This window comes from Hibiscus syriacus, unplaced genomic scaffold (assembly GCF_006381635.1).
Source record: "Hibiscus syriacus cultivar Baekdansim isolate YM2019G1 unplaced genomic scaffold, ASM638163v2 tig00111402_pilon, whole genome shotgun sequence".
In the NCBI taxonomy this organism is placed as follows: domain Eukaryota; kingdom Viridiplantae; phylum Streptophyta; class Magnoliopsida; order Malvales; family Malvaceae; genus Hibiscus; species Hibiscus syriacus.
Window position 1 is genome coordinate 4690348 of NW_024063082.1, and position 16931 is coordinate 4707278.

Genomic DNA, 16931 nt, shown 5'->3' on the forward strand with positions numbered 1-16931 from the left:
TTAAAATCAATACTTTATAATTTCTTAATTTTTTAACCCTTAAATTGGGTGTGACAATTCTCCCTGCATGAGTAAGATGGGTCCCACAATTCTGACCCGTCATTTATAAGTTGCACATAACTGACGTTTAGGAAGGTCCAGATTGGATATAATCAGTGATAAAAAGAAGGGCAAACTACCTTAAATAGTCAGTAAAGTATGAATACGTATATTTTCCAAATAAACTAATAAACAAAAATATTATAGAAATTAAAGATAAAACCAACAAGCCATTCTTTTTATCTTCTTCTTTTCAGACAAGCAATCAGACAGTAAAAATCAGTTGTCTCTGACAAAAAGAACTTTTTTCATGCATCCCAAAGCAACCCCACACCTTAAAATCTCCACAAGTCTTACCTCCCATTTAATTACAATTTTTAAAACCCCCCCCCAATAAAAGGTTAACTATCTTCATTATTATAAATTAAAAATATATAAAAATTAGCAAAAACCAAAACCCTTCTTCCCAAAGGATTAATACACAAAAATGTTAAATCATTTTTTAACCCTAGCTCTCTCCGTTCGTTTGATGAAGTTAGTCTTCATTTTTTGACGGTGACGGCAGAGACGACGGTTGTTGTTGTGGTGGCGGTGTAGGGCAGTGGTTGGTGGCTGTGGTGTGCATGTTCTTTAGATTTTGTTGTTGTTGATAGACTTGTCTTAGTCTCTCAATTTCCTTTTTCAATGCTTCTTGATAAGCTGCTCAAAGGGTTTAAAAGGGTAAATGATAGATGATTAATAGTATATTAAATATAAATAAACTTTTTTGCCAATTATAATTAAAAAGTTAAAATTACAAGTATTACCATCTTTGAAAACTTTATCTTGAGCCAAAGCAGCAATCCTTTGTTTCAAAGCACTATTGTCAACATTGAGAATCAACCTTTGATGATCCAAGAATGCAACCCTTGGTGATAATGCTGACACTTCACTCTTCATTTTTCCATCAACCAAAACAAATTCAAAAACTAAAACTAAATTATGATTCTATATAAATATGTATATTTATATACCTGTAACGTTGAAACGCTTCTTTCTAGCTGTGAAATATATTGAAGCTTTCTCACTCTTGATCTTTGAGCTGACTGCCGGTTTGCCAGAATTCTGATCATCAAAATTAAGTTTCAAGCTGTTTAATACAATGGGTTTTAATTAATTTAATTGTTATATATATCCTTACCTCTTAACGCTTTTGGGATCAATGATGGTAGCATCGCCATTGGAGGATGGTGTTGGAGCTTTTGCAGCTTCCGCAGAGGAAATTTTGCGTGAGCTCTCGACCTCCCCCGGTTCATTTTTAGGTTGTTGCAGATCCATTGACGGTGTTGGTTTCCCGTCATTGTTGCTATTTTGATCAGACGGTGTCGAAGGGTTCGAAGAGGATAACGTGGGCGCCGCCATGGTGACGGGGACATCGTCGGAGAACAAGGACAAGAGCTGGTCGTCGTCGACAAGATCGAACATATTCGTCTCTTTAGTCCTCGTCGTTGTCATCATGGCATCGGAGTCCCTGCATTCATCCACCACCAAAGGTTGCTCGAGGAAGGCTACAGAGTCGCTCATGGAACGTCGGTGAGCTCCACGACGGGCGGAAGAGAAGTCGAGAAACTCGTCCACCCAAGAGGCGTGGTGTTGGATTGAACAATTTGAACCGTTCATGGTGGTGGAAAAGAAGTTTGGCATTGCGGGCATCTTGTCGTGAGGAAAAGAAGACCAGTTTTGGGTGATGTTGGGTGGTATTTTGGGAGGTAATTCAGCCATTCTAAAGCTAATCGTTCAAAAACCCACACAAGAAAATTTATACAAACAATGCCACCTCAATCTCCAAACCAAACCTATTCATAATCACTAAAAACTAACCAACTAACTAACAAAAAACGCCCAACACAACAATATGCTTCAAAATCTCAACATTTGTCCGTCACAGAACATGAAAGGTTGACACTAAAACGGAAAGAAGGACCCCATAACACAGTCTTTAAGGCAATCCTTTCTTCCTTTCTCAATGGTTCTTTTATTATTATTATTGATATTGTTTAAATTTAATTTCAACTTTTACAGTTCTTTCATTTTGGCCACCAAAATAAAAAAGAAACTTTCATTTATTCACTAGACGGATAAAACATTAATGATAGAGGTTACACGTTAAAAAACTCTAAAATAATTAGCAATTCTTGTTATTTCTTATGTCAATAGTTAATAATTTATCTTATTGAAAAGATCAATGAACTCCTCCTACCCTTCTTCTTCTTCATTGGATTAAATTCGTGAGAAAACCTTTCAATATCTTCAAATTTCAATCAAAATTAAAGGCTAAAACTTTATAATATGCTATTATCAATTGTCAGACTAGCTTGAAATCAAATCATGTTAATCTTTTGATCGAACAAAAAAAATTATTGTTAGAATTGACCAGCGGTCACTCTATTCAACGAAAAGTTGGCCTTGATAGTGATGCCAATTCGGTGACAATAATAAAAATGAATTAAAATTTTAATAATTGTAATACAATGTTTTAAAGTTTGGTGACCAAAATGAAAGTATCATACAATTTTAATGATCACAAATATAGTTTACTCCTAAATTTTATTTTATAATAAGTAATGTGTTTGATATTGTTTTATAGTTAAATAAATGGGGAGAAAAGGGCAATGGGAGGGGAGTCACATGGAAGGGATTAGAGACAGCTAGCAACAGCTGGGCGAGGACTGAGAAGGGAGCCCTTGCTTTTCCTGCCTGCCAAACTCGTAGCGGGAGCTTAATAAGCGGAGGAATCGGCAATACCGCGTGCCGATGTGACCACTCTATCCATTGCCCTTACATTTCTCATTTCTAAGTATTTTCTCCCATCTACGTACATTTAAGTCTTTCCAATTTAGTAATTTTAGTGATGAAAAAAAAATTATTTTTAGATTTTAGATTAGAATAATTATGTCTGTAGATATATACGTTACCGATAATTAAAAAATATAAATATGTATTATATTATAATCAAGATTATTTAAAAAATTAATTCTATATAGATTTTATTCATGAGATTATTTGATATATCGCATATATATTATTTAAATATTATCGTATGTTTTAAATTTTAAAATAATAAATTATAAATACTATATTAGTAGAATGTATTTGGGGCAGTGGTGTGAGCTGTGGAAGAAAAGGAAGTTGTAAGAATCATGTCCCATGTGAAATGTTTGCAAGAGCCCACCAGTTTCTTTGCTTTCTCCCTAAATCACACTCACATGGAGGCTAATTTTCCCCCTTTTTTTTCCTTTTAGTTTCGGGGTACCTTTACTATAGAGCGGAACTAGAAAATTTAATTTAACATATCAATTTTAAAAAGTATTAAATATTTTATGAAAATATGACATCAATTCATTATAAGGTTTCAATTTTTTTTAAATTATATCATTTTTTATATTATATTATATTACATCTAATTTATATAGGTAATTTTTTAAAAAATATTAAAGTGTCAACAAACATCCTTATAATATACTGACTCCGTTAATGTCTTTACATGTATTTCATTGTATTTTTTAAAATTAAGTGTTTAAGGAATATTAATTGTTATTATATTTTTTTTATAAATTCTAAATCTAATCATAATCATACTTAAAGGGAAGGAGAATGAGAGAGATCCTATGAGAAGAAAGACGAGTGCTCTTAATAGGTTTAGAATCCATAATCCAAAGAATATGAGAAACAAAGATGAACAACATAATCAACTAGTCAACTATACTTACTCTAATAATAATTAATTGAAAAGGTACTAGTAGACATCTTTCATTACCCTTTTGTTCAGTAAAAAATGCTGGTCTTTTACTGAAAGAATAAACCGTTGATAGTATACTTGTAAAATTCATCAACCTCACCCACTACTTTGATCCCATTGATCAGAATTTAATTTACAATTAAAACAACTGAAAATATAGGAACCAGCTGGCTTACATAAAGGTTTTGTACTCAAAACATTGGGATCCACTCACGATCAAGCTTTTAAAACAATCACATAATGTAAACAAAAATTCAATATTCTTTGCTTTGCTAAACATTGACTTGCATGTGCATACCACGAGTAATCTAAACAACACAGACGCTGTATTTCTATTCAAATATTATTTATCGTATAATAAATATACACATGTTATATGAATATATGTATCATTAGATTTAAACAAAAATTCAAACAATCTATTCAAATTTTAAATAATATTTAAATTATAAAATATGACTAATTAATTTAATAAATTAAAATAAAATTTAACTTGACTCAATTAAACTCGATCCAACATTCACCCTAATTCAAATGGCTCCCACAACATGCAACTGCAATTAGTGTAGCTGAAACTTACCAATAACATTTAAGCCACGCCTTTTTCTTTCGTATGTAATAAAAAGTTAAGTTTATTTTTCAATTTTAATTAAGATCATAAAAATGTATATTAAAAATATAAAACTCAATTATACACTGATCTATATATGAGTTTACAATGGAAGTCGCACATCGAAACACACTACTAACATAATTCATTAAATATATTATTAATTAAATTGTACTTATTAAGTAAATATTAAAAAAATTTGAAGAATCAATCCATGATTAATTTATTTTAATAATTTTATTTTAATTATAATTAGATTAATTATGGAGGTCCTTGAATTTTTTAATATGGAGAATTTACATGTTTAGTATTTAAACTATCACTTTTATTCTATGTTAGTACTTAAACTTTATTTTTTTTCAAAACATATCGAATGTTTAATTTAAGTTTCAATTTGGTACCCGTCGACAATACTGACATGGCATTACATGTCAATTTTTTTTAAAAATTTTTACCTTATCTTTCTCTTTCTTTGTTAATATTTTTAATTAATTTTATTCAATCAATTAGGTGGTGACGTATCACCACCTATGTGGATAAAATAAAAAAAATTTGGCTACCAATGTAAATTGAACTTAGGTCACTGAGCTAGGATAGTCATTTGACTTAGTTTCACCACATTTCATATTTAACTTATATAAAATTATCATCATAAAATCAATATTTTTTATTATAAAATTCGAATATGAGACAGTTTAAATTAATGACAAAAAGCTTAGTCACTCAGTTATACTATGAATCTATTTTTATTATATTGAGCTTAATACTTACTTATATCATTATTAAATTAAAGAATAGTTTTTAACTATTTTTGAAAATAAAAATAATTATTTATCTATTTATATAAAATTTATATTATATTATTTAAAAAATTATATCTATAATATTATAAAAATATTATAAATAAATAATATGATTTAAAAAATTAATTAGAATAATTTAAAATGTTTTTATAATATTATAAATATACTTTTCCAAAATTTTCAAAAAGATTTAATATAACTTTTATAAAAATATATAAATTGTTTAATTATTTTTTATTTCTAGATAAAGTGAAAAATTGATCTTTTAATTTAATAACGATATAAGTAAATATTAAATTTAGTATAATAAAAAACATATTATAGTTGAGTGACTAAACTTTCGGTCATTAATTTAAAATGTCTCATATTAAAATCTTATAATCACCGGTAAATATCTATATTTTTGGTGATATTGTTATATAAGTTAAATAAAAAAATGGTGAAATTAATTCAAATGACTAGCTTAGTCATATGATTGTGTATATAGCATCCTTACAAGAGGCCCAAGTTCAATTCATGTTGGGAGTAAGAATTATTTTTTTTACTTTATCCTGATAGGTGATGTGGAAATTTAAAAATAAAAGAAAATTGACTTGCAATGCCATATCAGTATTGTCGGTAAGTGTTTAATGATGGGTATCAAATTAAAACTTAAACGTTATGAATGGTTTTGAAGAAAAAAAATAAAGTTTAGATAATAAAACAAAATAAAAGTGATAGTTGAAGTATTAAATATGTAATTTATCATTTAATATTTATTTAATATGAATAATTTTAATTAATGATATATTTCAGTTTATCACGTTAATGATATGTTCCAGCATACAACATTCATTGTAGAACTTTACCTGAACTATTTAAATATTCAAACTATATTTTTTTAAAACTTAAATTACTCAATCACATTTCAGCCATTACCACTCATAAATTCGGCCCACTATTCACTAACCAGTAATTGGGCCCACACCAAATCTAATTTTCTCTTCTTTCTATTAAATTCTGTGCAAATCAAACGATTGATAGTAAATAAATTATTATTATTTATTGAGATTTTGAGTTTAAAAAATATAAATATTGAAGACATAAGTGTTTAATATCATATCAAATAATTAAAAATTATTTTTGAATTATTGTGTACTTATCACATATTAATAAAATATAAGTTAAATTATATTTCTGAATTTTCTTATTTATTTTCCCAATTTCAAAAATTCTTCAGACCAATGCCACCGATCTCTCTCTGCCATTCACTAAAATTTCCTTTAAAAAAAACTAAAATTTTATATAAAAAGTCCATAAAAGAACCCGACTCGGTGACCCGATATTGCGGCGTATAGAGCGGATGACGACTACGATTATTTGTTCAAGGTGGTGTTGGGAAATCAAATTTGTTGTCGAGATTTACGAAGAACGAGTTTAGCCTTGAATCCAAATCCACAATCGGAGTCGAATTCGCTACTCGAAGTATTCGGGTCGATGATAAGGTCTTTAAGGAAAAGATTTGGGATACCGCCGGACAAGAGAGGTACATTTTTACAGCTTTTTTTATAGTCTTTTATCACTACTCTTGTTTCACTTTTTTTTTTAAATTATTTTTAGGGGTTTTGTAATTTTGAGAGATTTTAGGAAAGCGTTTTTGAGTTGGTGCTTTATTGGATTGGTATAATCGGTGTTTGGAAACTTGAATTTCTGGGGCTGTTTGGTAACTGAGAAAATATATGAAAAATTCTTATTTTTTGGTTATGTTTTTTTGCTGTTCTTTTTTCGAATTTTCAGATTAGTCCTGAAACATTGAAAGATTTTAAGGAAAAGGTGTTTCTTGATTTGTGTATTGTTTTGATGAAATGGGTTTTAGCTTAAGATTTTCTTTCTTTCTTTGTCTCGGTTGTTTGTTTGCTGAGAAAATGTGTATGCATTCATTTTTTTTTTACGTTTTCATTATGTTAAAGCTTTTGGACCTGGTTATTTTGTGAATCTTAGTTTTTATTAAAATATTTATTGGTATATTGATGTAAGCACAGTTGAAAGACAAAATTCTTCATGAGCATAATGCATATTCAATTTAGTTTAGAAATTAGCATCTGTTAGGTTATATACAAAATCCCACAGTTGGCTTAATAGTAGATGAGTTGCAAAAAGTATTGCATCTTGGTTTAGTTTATTAATGTTGTAGCTTTATCCATAAATGGAAAGGTGAGTAAACCTCCTAGCTGAATCACCAACTGCATCTGCAAGCATCGTTAGAATATAGGTTTAATGAGGATGATAACATTTATACACCCTAGCTGTGGATCGTGTTATTATTCATCATTCATTTTAGAAGGATGTCACTTATTTTTTGGCACCAAGAAGTTTACAGCCTAAGAATTGAGAAAACTAGACCATATACTTGTTGAATGCCACCTTTTAAGTGTGGGTGGCTGCATGACTGCATGAGTCAACTGGGCTAATCCCTGGGTACAAGAGAATGTATTTTTCTGTTGCTAATTCTAGTAGTTATCGTTGTTCAAATCATAATGTTCTTCATATTATTCTGAAATTTAGGACATCTTTATAGTGCAGTTTCAGTTCCGATGAATGACTTATTGTCCGTAAACTTTAATGCTTGGAATCGTATGAAAAGCACCTTGGCATGCCAGAGGGGCACGTCTTCCACACCGTTTTAACTGTCCATGATGCATGAGACCAGAAGAAAGCATGTATTGCATACATGGATGTTTTCCGATTGAGCTTTCTAGTTGCACTGATTATGTTCTTGAAGATACCAGAGTGAAGTTCCATAATATCATATATTTCATTAATTGAAAGTTTTAATTGTAAAAGTTTTAGATATACTTCATTTTCTATATCAAGACTTGATACCCTTTCAAATTAAATATAACCTGTTTCGAGAACCTGTAGGTTATAAAATGAAACTTCTTTGTTGTTTCTCCATGAAATGAAATTTCTTGGGTTCTGAACTGTTAATTGGCTATGCAAGTTTTTATCATTAGTTGTTTACTAAATGGAATCATGATGTTAAGTTTTGCCTAGAACAAGAAACTTATGCCTTGGCTGGAAACTAGGCCTGTAAACGAACCGAACGCACACGAACGGAGGTATGTTCATGTTCGTTCATTTAATAAATAGACGAACATAAACGGACACGAACATAAACGAACAAAATTTTTTTTGTTCATGTTCGTTTATTAAGGAATATAATATGTTCATGTTCGTTCATTTAATAAATAAACGAACACGAACATAAACGAACACGAACATAAATGAACACGAACATAAACGAACATAAACGTTGGAGACCCTACCTTCCATTGTTCTTTCATGAAAAATAGTCGACAATGCAAATAACCAAATCTACAGTGATAAATAGCGTAAGAGTTTATTAGCAGTGATGAAATGTTTGAAGATATTAAATATTTTGATCGATCTTTTAAAGATATTAAATGATTCACACAACTTTAATTTAACGCTATAACATTTATCTTAGTGGTCCATGATTACATATGAACAATAATTTTTCGCTATTACACTCTTTTCAGAAATTGCATAGAAACCTTTGTTTTGTTTTCTGGCAAATTCTATATATTTTTCTCTTTATTGATGTTCATATACTTTCGATTGTTACCTTTATCTTCCCATATATTTCTAGAAAGAAGTATGATGTTTTCTTGAGTTTTAGATGTGAAGATACCTGCAATAACTTTACATATCAACTATTAAGCCAAATAAAACAGAGAAAGAGATGAAAACATACCTGTAAAACTTCATATTGCACTATAATATAATTTGTTTTGAAGCTTTCAACGATCGTCTCCACTCTCTAGTGAACACTAGGGTTTGGGGAAAAAGGGGGAAATGAATATAGGTGCGATGTGCCTCACAGGTTAACATATTGGATTTAATCTCCAAATAAAATTGGGTTAATTATGGAGTTGGTCATCAGAATATCAGATTAATTAATATTTTTAAGATACTTACAAATTGGTCACCAAAATTGATTTAAGAAGATTGAGTTAAACATAAATGAATGAACATAAACGAACATAATCGAACGAACATAAACAAACATAACCGAACGAACATAATCGAACGTTCACGAACGTAAATGAACGAACGAGACCTATGTTCATGTTCGTTTATTTAATTAAACGAACAAAAAATGTTGTTCATGTTCGTTCATTTAATAAATAAACGCACATAAACGAACTTCCCGCCGCACGGTTCACGAACGGTTCGCTGAACGTTCAGTTCATTTACAGGCCTACTGGAAACGCATTAAAACAAGGTCGTGTTTGAAGCGTTATTGGTTTAAAAATGGAGTAGAAATGATTTTGTACCATCATTTTATCTATGAATAGCCAAATCATGCTTTCTTTTATAACTTTTTGGGTTGTTTTGTAAGCTTTTCGATAGTTGATTTCTTGTTGTTTTCTTTGTGCAGATACCAGGCGATTACAAGTGCATTCTACCGTGGAGCTGTTGGTGCATTGCTTGTATATGATGTCACTCGACATGTCACATTTGAGAATGTAGAGAGATGGTTGAAGGAACTATGAGGTCACACGGATTCCAATATCTTGATTATCCTTGTTGGCAACAAGGCAGACCTGCGACACTTGCGTGCAGTTTCCACTGACGATGCGAAGGCCTTTGCTGAGAGAGAAAATAACTTCTTTATGGAGACATCTGCCCTTGAGTCTGTGAATGTTGATAATGCATTCACTGAAGTACTTACATAAATATATCATGTTGCCGGTCGAAAAGCACTTGAAGTAGGGGATGATCATGCAGCATTGCCAAAGGGACAAACCATCAACGTCGGAGGCAAGGATGATGTTTCAGCAGTCAAGAACGTCGGCTGCTGTTCTGCTTAGATGTTATATGTTTGATCTCTTTAAGCTCAAGATTTGAGGTTGAAGTCAAATGAGAACACAGCGGCTTCCAATTTCCTTCATTTGATTTCAGTTCCATCTTCGCGGTTCACTTATGGTATTGTTCTTCCTCATGTAATGTTCCATTTCATATTTTTGAATTTTGATAGTTGTTGTTGTATTTGATTGTTTTAGATTACATAGCAGACAGATCTAGTTTGGGATTTTTTAATAATTTTCTTTAGTTGTGGATGATAAAATATTGATTATCTATGATAATACATGTTAAATTCCATAATAGGTGCCTTTGAATTTATTTAAAGTGAATGCCATTTACACTATACAACTTGAAAATGATAAAAGACATTAGTCCATGTATTATGCACAACATGAAATGGATTTCAATGGCTGAAGTTCTTCAAGAAGATTAAAACATTAGACATGAAAATATTAGGTAAATGCAACACATTCAACATAATATTATAGAAAAAAAAGTAAAAAATGTGAAGAATACATAGTTGAAGTTTAACATTACAGCATGAAATTGCATAATGATCGTCTGTACAATTGTTTGATAATTACAAAGCCAGCAAATAATGGATTGACCGTCTGTTAGAGATATCTGCAAGTTCATGTACAAAATACTTTACCAAATATCAATCTAGAAACATATAGGAGAGCTTTCCCAAATCTTGATTCTACCAACATCATCCATTTTATGTAATTTATTGTTATTTCCTCAATTATGTAGCCTCCATCATACATTCTTGGACTCTGTGGTTAATGCCTCGGATTTGCAAATGGGGCATACGTTCTTCACAAACAACCACTTCTTCAAGCAATCTGCGTGATAATCATGTCCACAATCAAGAGTTCCGATCTTCTCTTCGTTCTTATAATCCTCCTGCAAAAATCCAAGAGAAATAGCATCTACCATCCGTTGGAATAAAATGGTATCGTGCAATGAAGATGTTTGCTTCAAACTTGAACAAAGAAAGAGATGTGCAGTGTTCAAGCTTATCGGTAAAGAATTATGCAAGCTCTAAGCACTCTTCATTACCTGGCAAATAATGCATGAATCGGGTTCCTGGTCAATGGGTGCTGCTTCTTCCAGATTAATATTTGTAGCAAATGTTGAATAAGTTCTTGTTTTCAATTTACTTGTAATGGTTTCCTCAGACAAACCAGTATTCACGTTTCCGATCCACTCGCCCAGCGCCAACAGTTCCTATTGATGATTTGGAGAATTTTTCAATAGACGGTCAGTAAAAATAAAGTTAAACCATAAGACAACATTATATATGAACTTACCTCATAAGACATGTCCTCTATATCCAATTGCATATCTCGGTGGTGATCAACAGAATTTCCTACTTCATAAAATTCTGGGAGCTCCAATACAGCAACTCCCTGCACCAAATCAATTAAAAGATATCACCATATATACAAACCAAAAATTAACCAAAAACATCCACTGTATATGAATTCCATTTTTCTGATTGCAGAAAAGAAAAGAAGTAATAAACAGAAAATTAACAGATATATAACATTTCAGAAATGAAGGTGTACTAACATCTGGTGGAAGAACTCTCAAACGAGGAAGATTGTGGTGTCTCACAGTGGTCTCAGGTACAATACCACTCTCTCGGCGCGAATGATATATCCTAAAGCCGGTAGGAGGCATTGGTCCCAAATGCCTACGCCCTACCTGCCAACCATCATGTGAAGGATTCATGGAGCCTGGTGAGGTATAACTTGCTGGGAAGCGAGGCGGAACTGGTGCTACTTGTGGATGAATGTTAACGCTATGACTTCTTACTCCTTCAATAGGTGGTGCAGGGTGATGGAAGTTATGGTTCCGAACATCAAGGGGAGAAAATTGAGAGAAGTTTGCGGAACTTCTAAGATTATTCTCCATAGGTCTAGCCATGTTGCTACCTGCATAGACGGAAGACAGTGAAGAGTCCACAGCAATCAATTTCAAGGCAAAACAGATTCCTATATCACCTCATTTACATGGAAGCCGTTTTCAATAAAAGAAATATATCTACAGAAAGTAACCTAATTAAAATTGAAAGTCCTTAAACAACACAAGGAAAGAATAGAGGAATGTAGAAACTACCAAGCATATAAGGAACCCCAGGAGCCTGGGTCCAAGCTGGGGCACCTCCATCCGTTATTGTCGGCTGAAAAGGCTGACCAATGTAATTTCCTTGAAAAACATGGTTAGCACTATGCATCAAAACGGGATCCACTGCAGTTGCCCCTAATCTGTTCCTAACACTTATTTGGGATCCAGCTTCTCTAATCGGTGGAGGGCCATTCCCCCTAAACTGAGGAATGGTGAAGGGTGCCACATCCATTGTGCCAACTCCCTCAGGATGTCTAGCATTTAATGGTGTAACCGAGGAACTAGAGCTTGGTGAGGCATTAAAATGCTGAAAATTTGCTGGGATTCCTTCAGAATTCTTTCTCTTATATGAGCCTCTAACATTATCCATGAAGTGGCAACTCCTAGCATATTCATCTGCTGAAACTCCTAGAGGACCATAGTTGCTTGAAGATGGCGTCTGGTCTGTGGGCCCATGATTTACAGGAGTAACCAACGAAGGGCTAGCCATATAGGGAATGTAATAGTTGGATGCACTTCCAATACCAAGATCAAGATTTGGGGAATGATTATGATGCTGAACACCGGGGTACTGGGGAATCCCATAGAACATACTGTTGTCATAATGATCCGGTAAGGGATGAGTATCAAGAGTAGTTGTGTTCCCTGGAGCTGTGACTCTCATCTGCAAATCAGGCGGGGGGTAATTAGGTCTGCCACCCAAAATAATGCAGGGCTCGTGATGGGGATATCCCTGGCCACGCTGATCCATTTCTAAATCTATCATCTGGCTAGGGCATAGCATATTTCTGTGACCCATGGTGTTCCAATAAATTGTTGCTACAACTTGTCACTGCTTCGAAGTCCAAAAAAGGAACTTTAGCACATATTCAACCTAAAGCCAAAAACGATGAAATGAAACTTTAGCGCATACTCAACGTAAATCCAAAAACGGGAAAAGCATCTTCTTTATCCATCTTAAAAGCTGAAATGCATGACATGCAAAGTATCACTTGCTAATCAAAGGTTCTCATCTATTTATTTGGAATTTTATATCACTAGAAACATAATCTTCAACACATATTTGACCTAAAACAAAAATCAGGACAAGTATCTTCTTTATCCATCTTAAGAGCTGAAATACATGACATGCAAAGTATTAGTTGCTCGTAAAACCTTCTCATCTATTTATTTGGAATTTATAATATGTGCTATTTCAATAGAAACGTAAACCATTTGCTTCCACAAATGGAAAATAAGCAAGCATACAAAGAGCATTTAACACATCCACTTTTTAAATTGCAGCACTGGCAAACCAAGAAAGGGTACACATGAAATAGAATCCAGGACAAATGCAGGGATCCTCAAAAATATACTTATCATTGTGCTCTCTTGACCTAGCCTAAAATGAATTGCCCAGGGAAGTATGAACTAATTTTTCAACTACTAAAATAGAGCTCAAATAGATTAGGTTCTTGTCGAAACAAGCATTTCCATAAAGCAAAAAGCTTAAAGGCCCCTTTTGAGTTTTGACATATCTTCCCAATTCTCAAAAGTTCAAAAGGCTAATCATCCCAAAGATACTTTCATACATCTCCTTCCTCACGTTGTCATATATATCACAATGATCAAACCTTGAATTTTCCCCTAAAAGAATGGGAAAAGAAATATTCACTATCAAAATATGCATTCAAAATAACACATCACCAAAAGCTTTCAATCAATAAAATCACCCTATCAAACTCTGGAATGGAGAAAATTTCAGTATTTACCCTCTTGTATAACTACATCAAAGCTGTTGAAAAGAAAATATAATTATTTAATAATCTTAAATATATATATATATATATATATATATATATATACTTCAACCTTTTTTTTTTTTTGTAAAAAGATTTCCAATCCTAAAGAGCAACCCACTAGCTCTCCTACCAAGCTCCTTCTTTGGTAATAATTTCGAATAAACACAAATAAAATAAAACAAAAACCATAGTTTCACAAAAAAAATCTCAAATTGTTAAATGCCCGTTATCTATCAAGCAATTAAAAATCTAAATTAGTTAACAACATGCAAGTTCAAATTAAGAAGGAGAAGAAAAGGAAAAACGATGGGTTTTCTCTTTTCCGTACCTTATTATCATATGACCAAAATCACAGCCAAGAAACGGGAAATCCTGACAAAAAAAATTCAGAAACCCAAATCAAGCTAAAAAAAGCATAAACTTTCTTTACTTTTTCGTGCATTAATCAAAATTCACACAATATAAAAAACTTGGAAAAATAAATGAAACACTAACCGTATTGCAGCAAAATCAAGGAACGAAATAGAATGAGAAATTGAGAGATCTGAGGAATTATTATTGAGAACAGAAAATAGAAAGAAAAATATTTAAAAGATAGAGAAGACTGGAGGAAGAGCCAGACAGGGACAAAATGACAAAGGCATTTCTACTTTTATAAACAGGGTCCTTTGTTGTTGCTGTTTTTCATTTAATTTTAGATAAATTATTGTTAGCGAGAGATTTTATACATTTTAACTAAATTATAAATTGGGTATATTAAAAATATAAATTGTTTCTGATCAAATATATAGTGATGTTAATCGTATTTGAAAGTTATTTCTTAATTAGATTTGAACGTAATTAAGAAATTTTTCTCGTGTATTAATTTTTTTCAATTAATTAATTTTATTAAACTGTGTAATTACATGTTATTTTTGATCGAGTCTCACGGAAAACATTTCATAATTCGGAGGTCTCCCACGGAAACTGCTCTCAACTTGACATTGAAGGCAGCCTACTATCCTACCTCCCCTTACCCCATTACATATGGAAATAAGAATCAGCTAATTTTTTTTAATTACATGTTATTAATTAAATATAATTTAAATGTTATGATACATTTAAAAAGTTATTGCATAATTAAAAATGCATGTAATTGCATATTTGTGGTGTGTTATAATAATCATCGTAATTCGTAGAATTTATTAAATTATATAAATTAGAGATTTTAATTATATTTTTAAATTCTATTAAATTATATGCAATTGGGAATCTCTAATTATATTCTCAAAGTTGATATAAGTTAATTTTTAATCAATGTTATTTTAAAACTTTAATTTACATAATTGTTTATTACAAATTATATTACCAAACATTACAAAAAAAAAAACTACAATATAATTATATTCTTCCAATCAAATAAATTTAAAAGATTAATTTTCTTCAAATTTATTTGGGAGTCTCAATAAACCTTAAAAATCATCATATATTAAGGATATGTAATTATTACATTTCTTGTCATTATCATTTGATGTTCAAATCCATTTTAATAACAATATATTATAAAATTTTCAGTTGAATTAATGTCATGTTTAATAGAATATTAGTTAAATTATGAAAAACACAAAATATTATTTTTAAAATAACGGTTAATATTATATAAAGAAATATTATTTTCCATTAATTATTAAATAAAGCAATTAAAAACTAATTTAGTATTTAAATAAAAATTAATAAATTTATTTACAAACCTTTTATCACTACGCCTATAATCATTAACTGATAATTATACATTTTTATAAAAGTTAAGGGTAAACTACATGTTTAGTATCTAAAATATTATTTTTGTTCCGTTTTGGTACCCATTTTTGTTCCGTTTTGGTACCAATTTTTTTTTTTAAAATCATATTTAACGTTTAGTTTAGGCTTTGTTTTGGTATCCTGTCGTTAAAAACTTAACGTGATATTGACATGTCACCATAAGATAATGTCACATCATCACTAAGAAAAATAAAAATATCACGTCGGTAATTCTGTTAATTTATTAACAATTAATACCAAATTGAAACCTAAACTAAACATTAAGTATAATTTAAAAAAAATAAAGTTTAGATACCAAAATATAACAAAAGTAACAGTTTAGATAGTAAACATATTGTTTACTCAGATATAATTACAACCTAAGTTTATCTACATTGATTATCATATAGTTTACTAAGTGACATCTATGGTTAAGAGACTTGTTATTATTTATTGAGGTTCCAGATTCGAGGACCATGTATGTAGGGATATGAATAATTATTATCAGATTAAAAAACTTTGAACAAATATTATATTGTATTCACATGATATATATAGCTTAAATGACCATTGTCCCTTAAACTACACCATTTTTACCGAATTACCCCTTAAAGTATTTTTTGGGACGTTCCCCCTAAAGTATAAATCGTTACATTTTTGTCCCCAAACAGTTAACTCCATAAAAAAACACGCAGGTAGATTACATATTTAGTCACTCTACTATTTATGCGGTTCTGTTTGAGTTACCCAACTTTTTTACTTCAAAATAATCACTAAACATAAGTTTTTGTTACGTTTTGATCACCCAATTTAATTCAATTTATTTTAAAAAATTTTAATGTATAAGAATTCATTTATATTATATTTTTTCTCGAGACATAAATTTATTTTTCAATAATAAGTAATATTATAAAATGAATAATAAATAATATATTAAGTTTTATATAACGCAAATAATATGTAACGTAAATAATAAATTGACAACAAAAAAAAGTTGAAACCAAACCAAAATTTAAGCAAAAAAAAAAAATAGCTACTAAGAAATCCACCCCAAACAAGCTAGAATCTGGGCTTTTGCTAGTGCTTTCTCATAACAAGATCTAGCTTTTCAAACAATTAAAATAAAAGAGAAAATATTT

At 30.9% G+C, this 16931-nt stretch overlaps 2 protein-coding genes and 1 pseudogene across 4 annotated transcripts; 1 reads left to right on the forward strand and 2 right to left on the reverse strand.

Annotated features, from left to right (window-relative positions):
• Window positions 1-271: 271 nt before the first annotated feature.
• Window positions 272-1998, reverse strand: LOC120161783 (basic leucine zipper 34-like). The gene is made up of 4 exons (XM_039171994.1): window positions 1220-1998; window positions 1053-1143; window positions 846-972; window positions 272-738 (listed from the first exon to the last, which is right to left on the reverse strand). Exons 1-4 carry the CDS (start codon window positions 1798-1800, stop codon window positions 575-577), a joined length of 963 nt encoding a protein of 320 aa, XP_039027925.1. The 5' UTR covers window positions 1801-1998; the 3' UTR covers window positions 272-574.
• A 4549-nt stretch (window positions 1999-6547) lies between these two features.
• Window positions 6548-10393, forward strand: LOC120161419 (annotated as a pseudogene).
• A 223-nt stretch (window positions 10394-10616) lies between these two features.
• LOC120162357 (probable E3 ubiquitin-protein ligase ZFP1) lies at window positions 10617-14569 on the reverse strand. Of its 3 annotated transcripts, none has more exons than XM_039172517.1 (7): window positions 14509-14569; window positions 14342-14385; window positions 12224-13064; window positions 11675-12039; window positions 11413-11511; window positions 11162-11329; window positions 10617-11005 (listed from the first exon to the last, which is right to left on the reverse strand). In XM_039172517.1, exons 3-7 carry the CDS (start codon window positions 13029-13031, stop codon window positions 10859-10861), a joined length of 1587 nt encoding a protein of 528 aa, XP_039028448.1. In that variant the 5' UTR covers window positions 13032-13064; window positions 14342-14385; window positions 14509-14569; the 3' UTR covers window positions 10617-10858. The 3 variants fall into 3 exon arrangements, with proteins under 3 accessions (XP_039028448.1, XP_039028446.1, XP_039028447.1); XM_039172515.1 differs by having other exon boundaries at window positions 12224-13106; window positions 14509-14568; XM_039172516.1 differs by lacking the exons at window positions 14342-14385; window positions 14509-14569 and having other exon boundaries at window positions 12224-13122.
• Between the last annotated feature and the right edge of the window lie 2362 nt (window positions 14570-16931).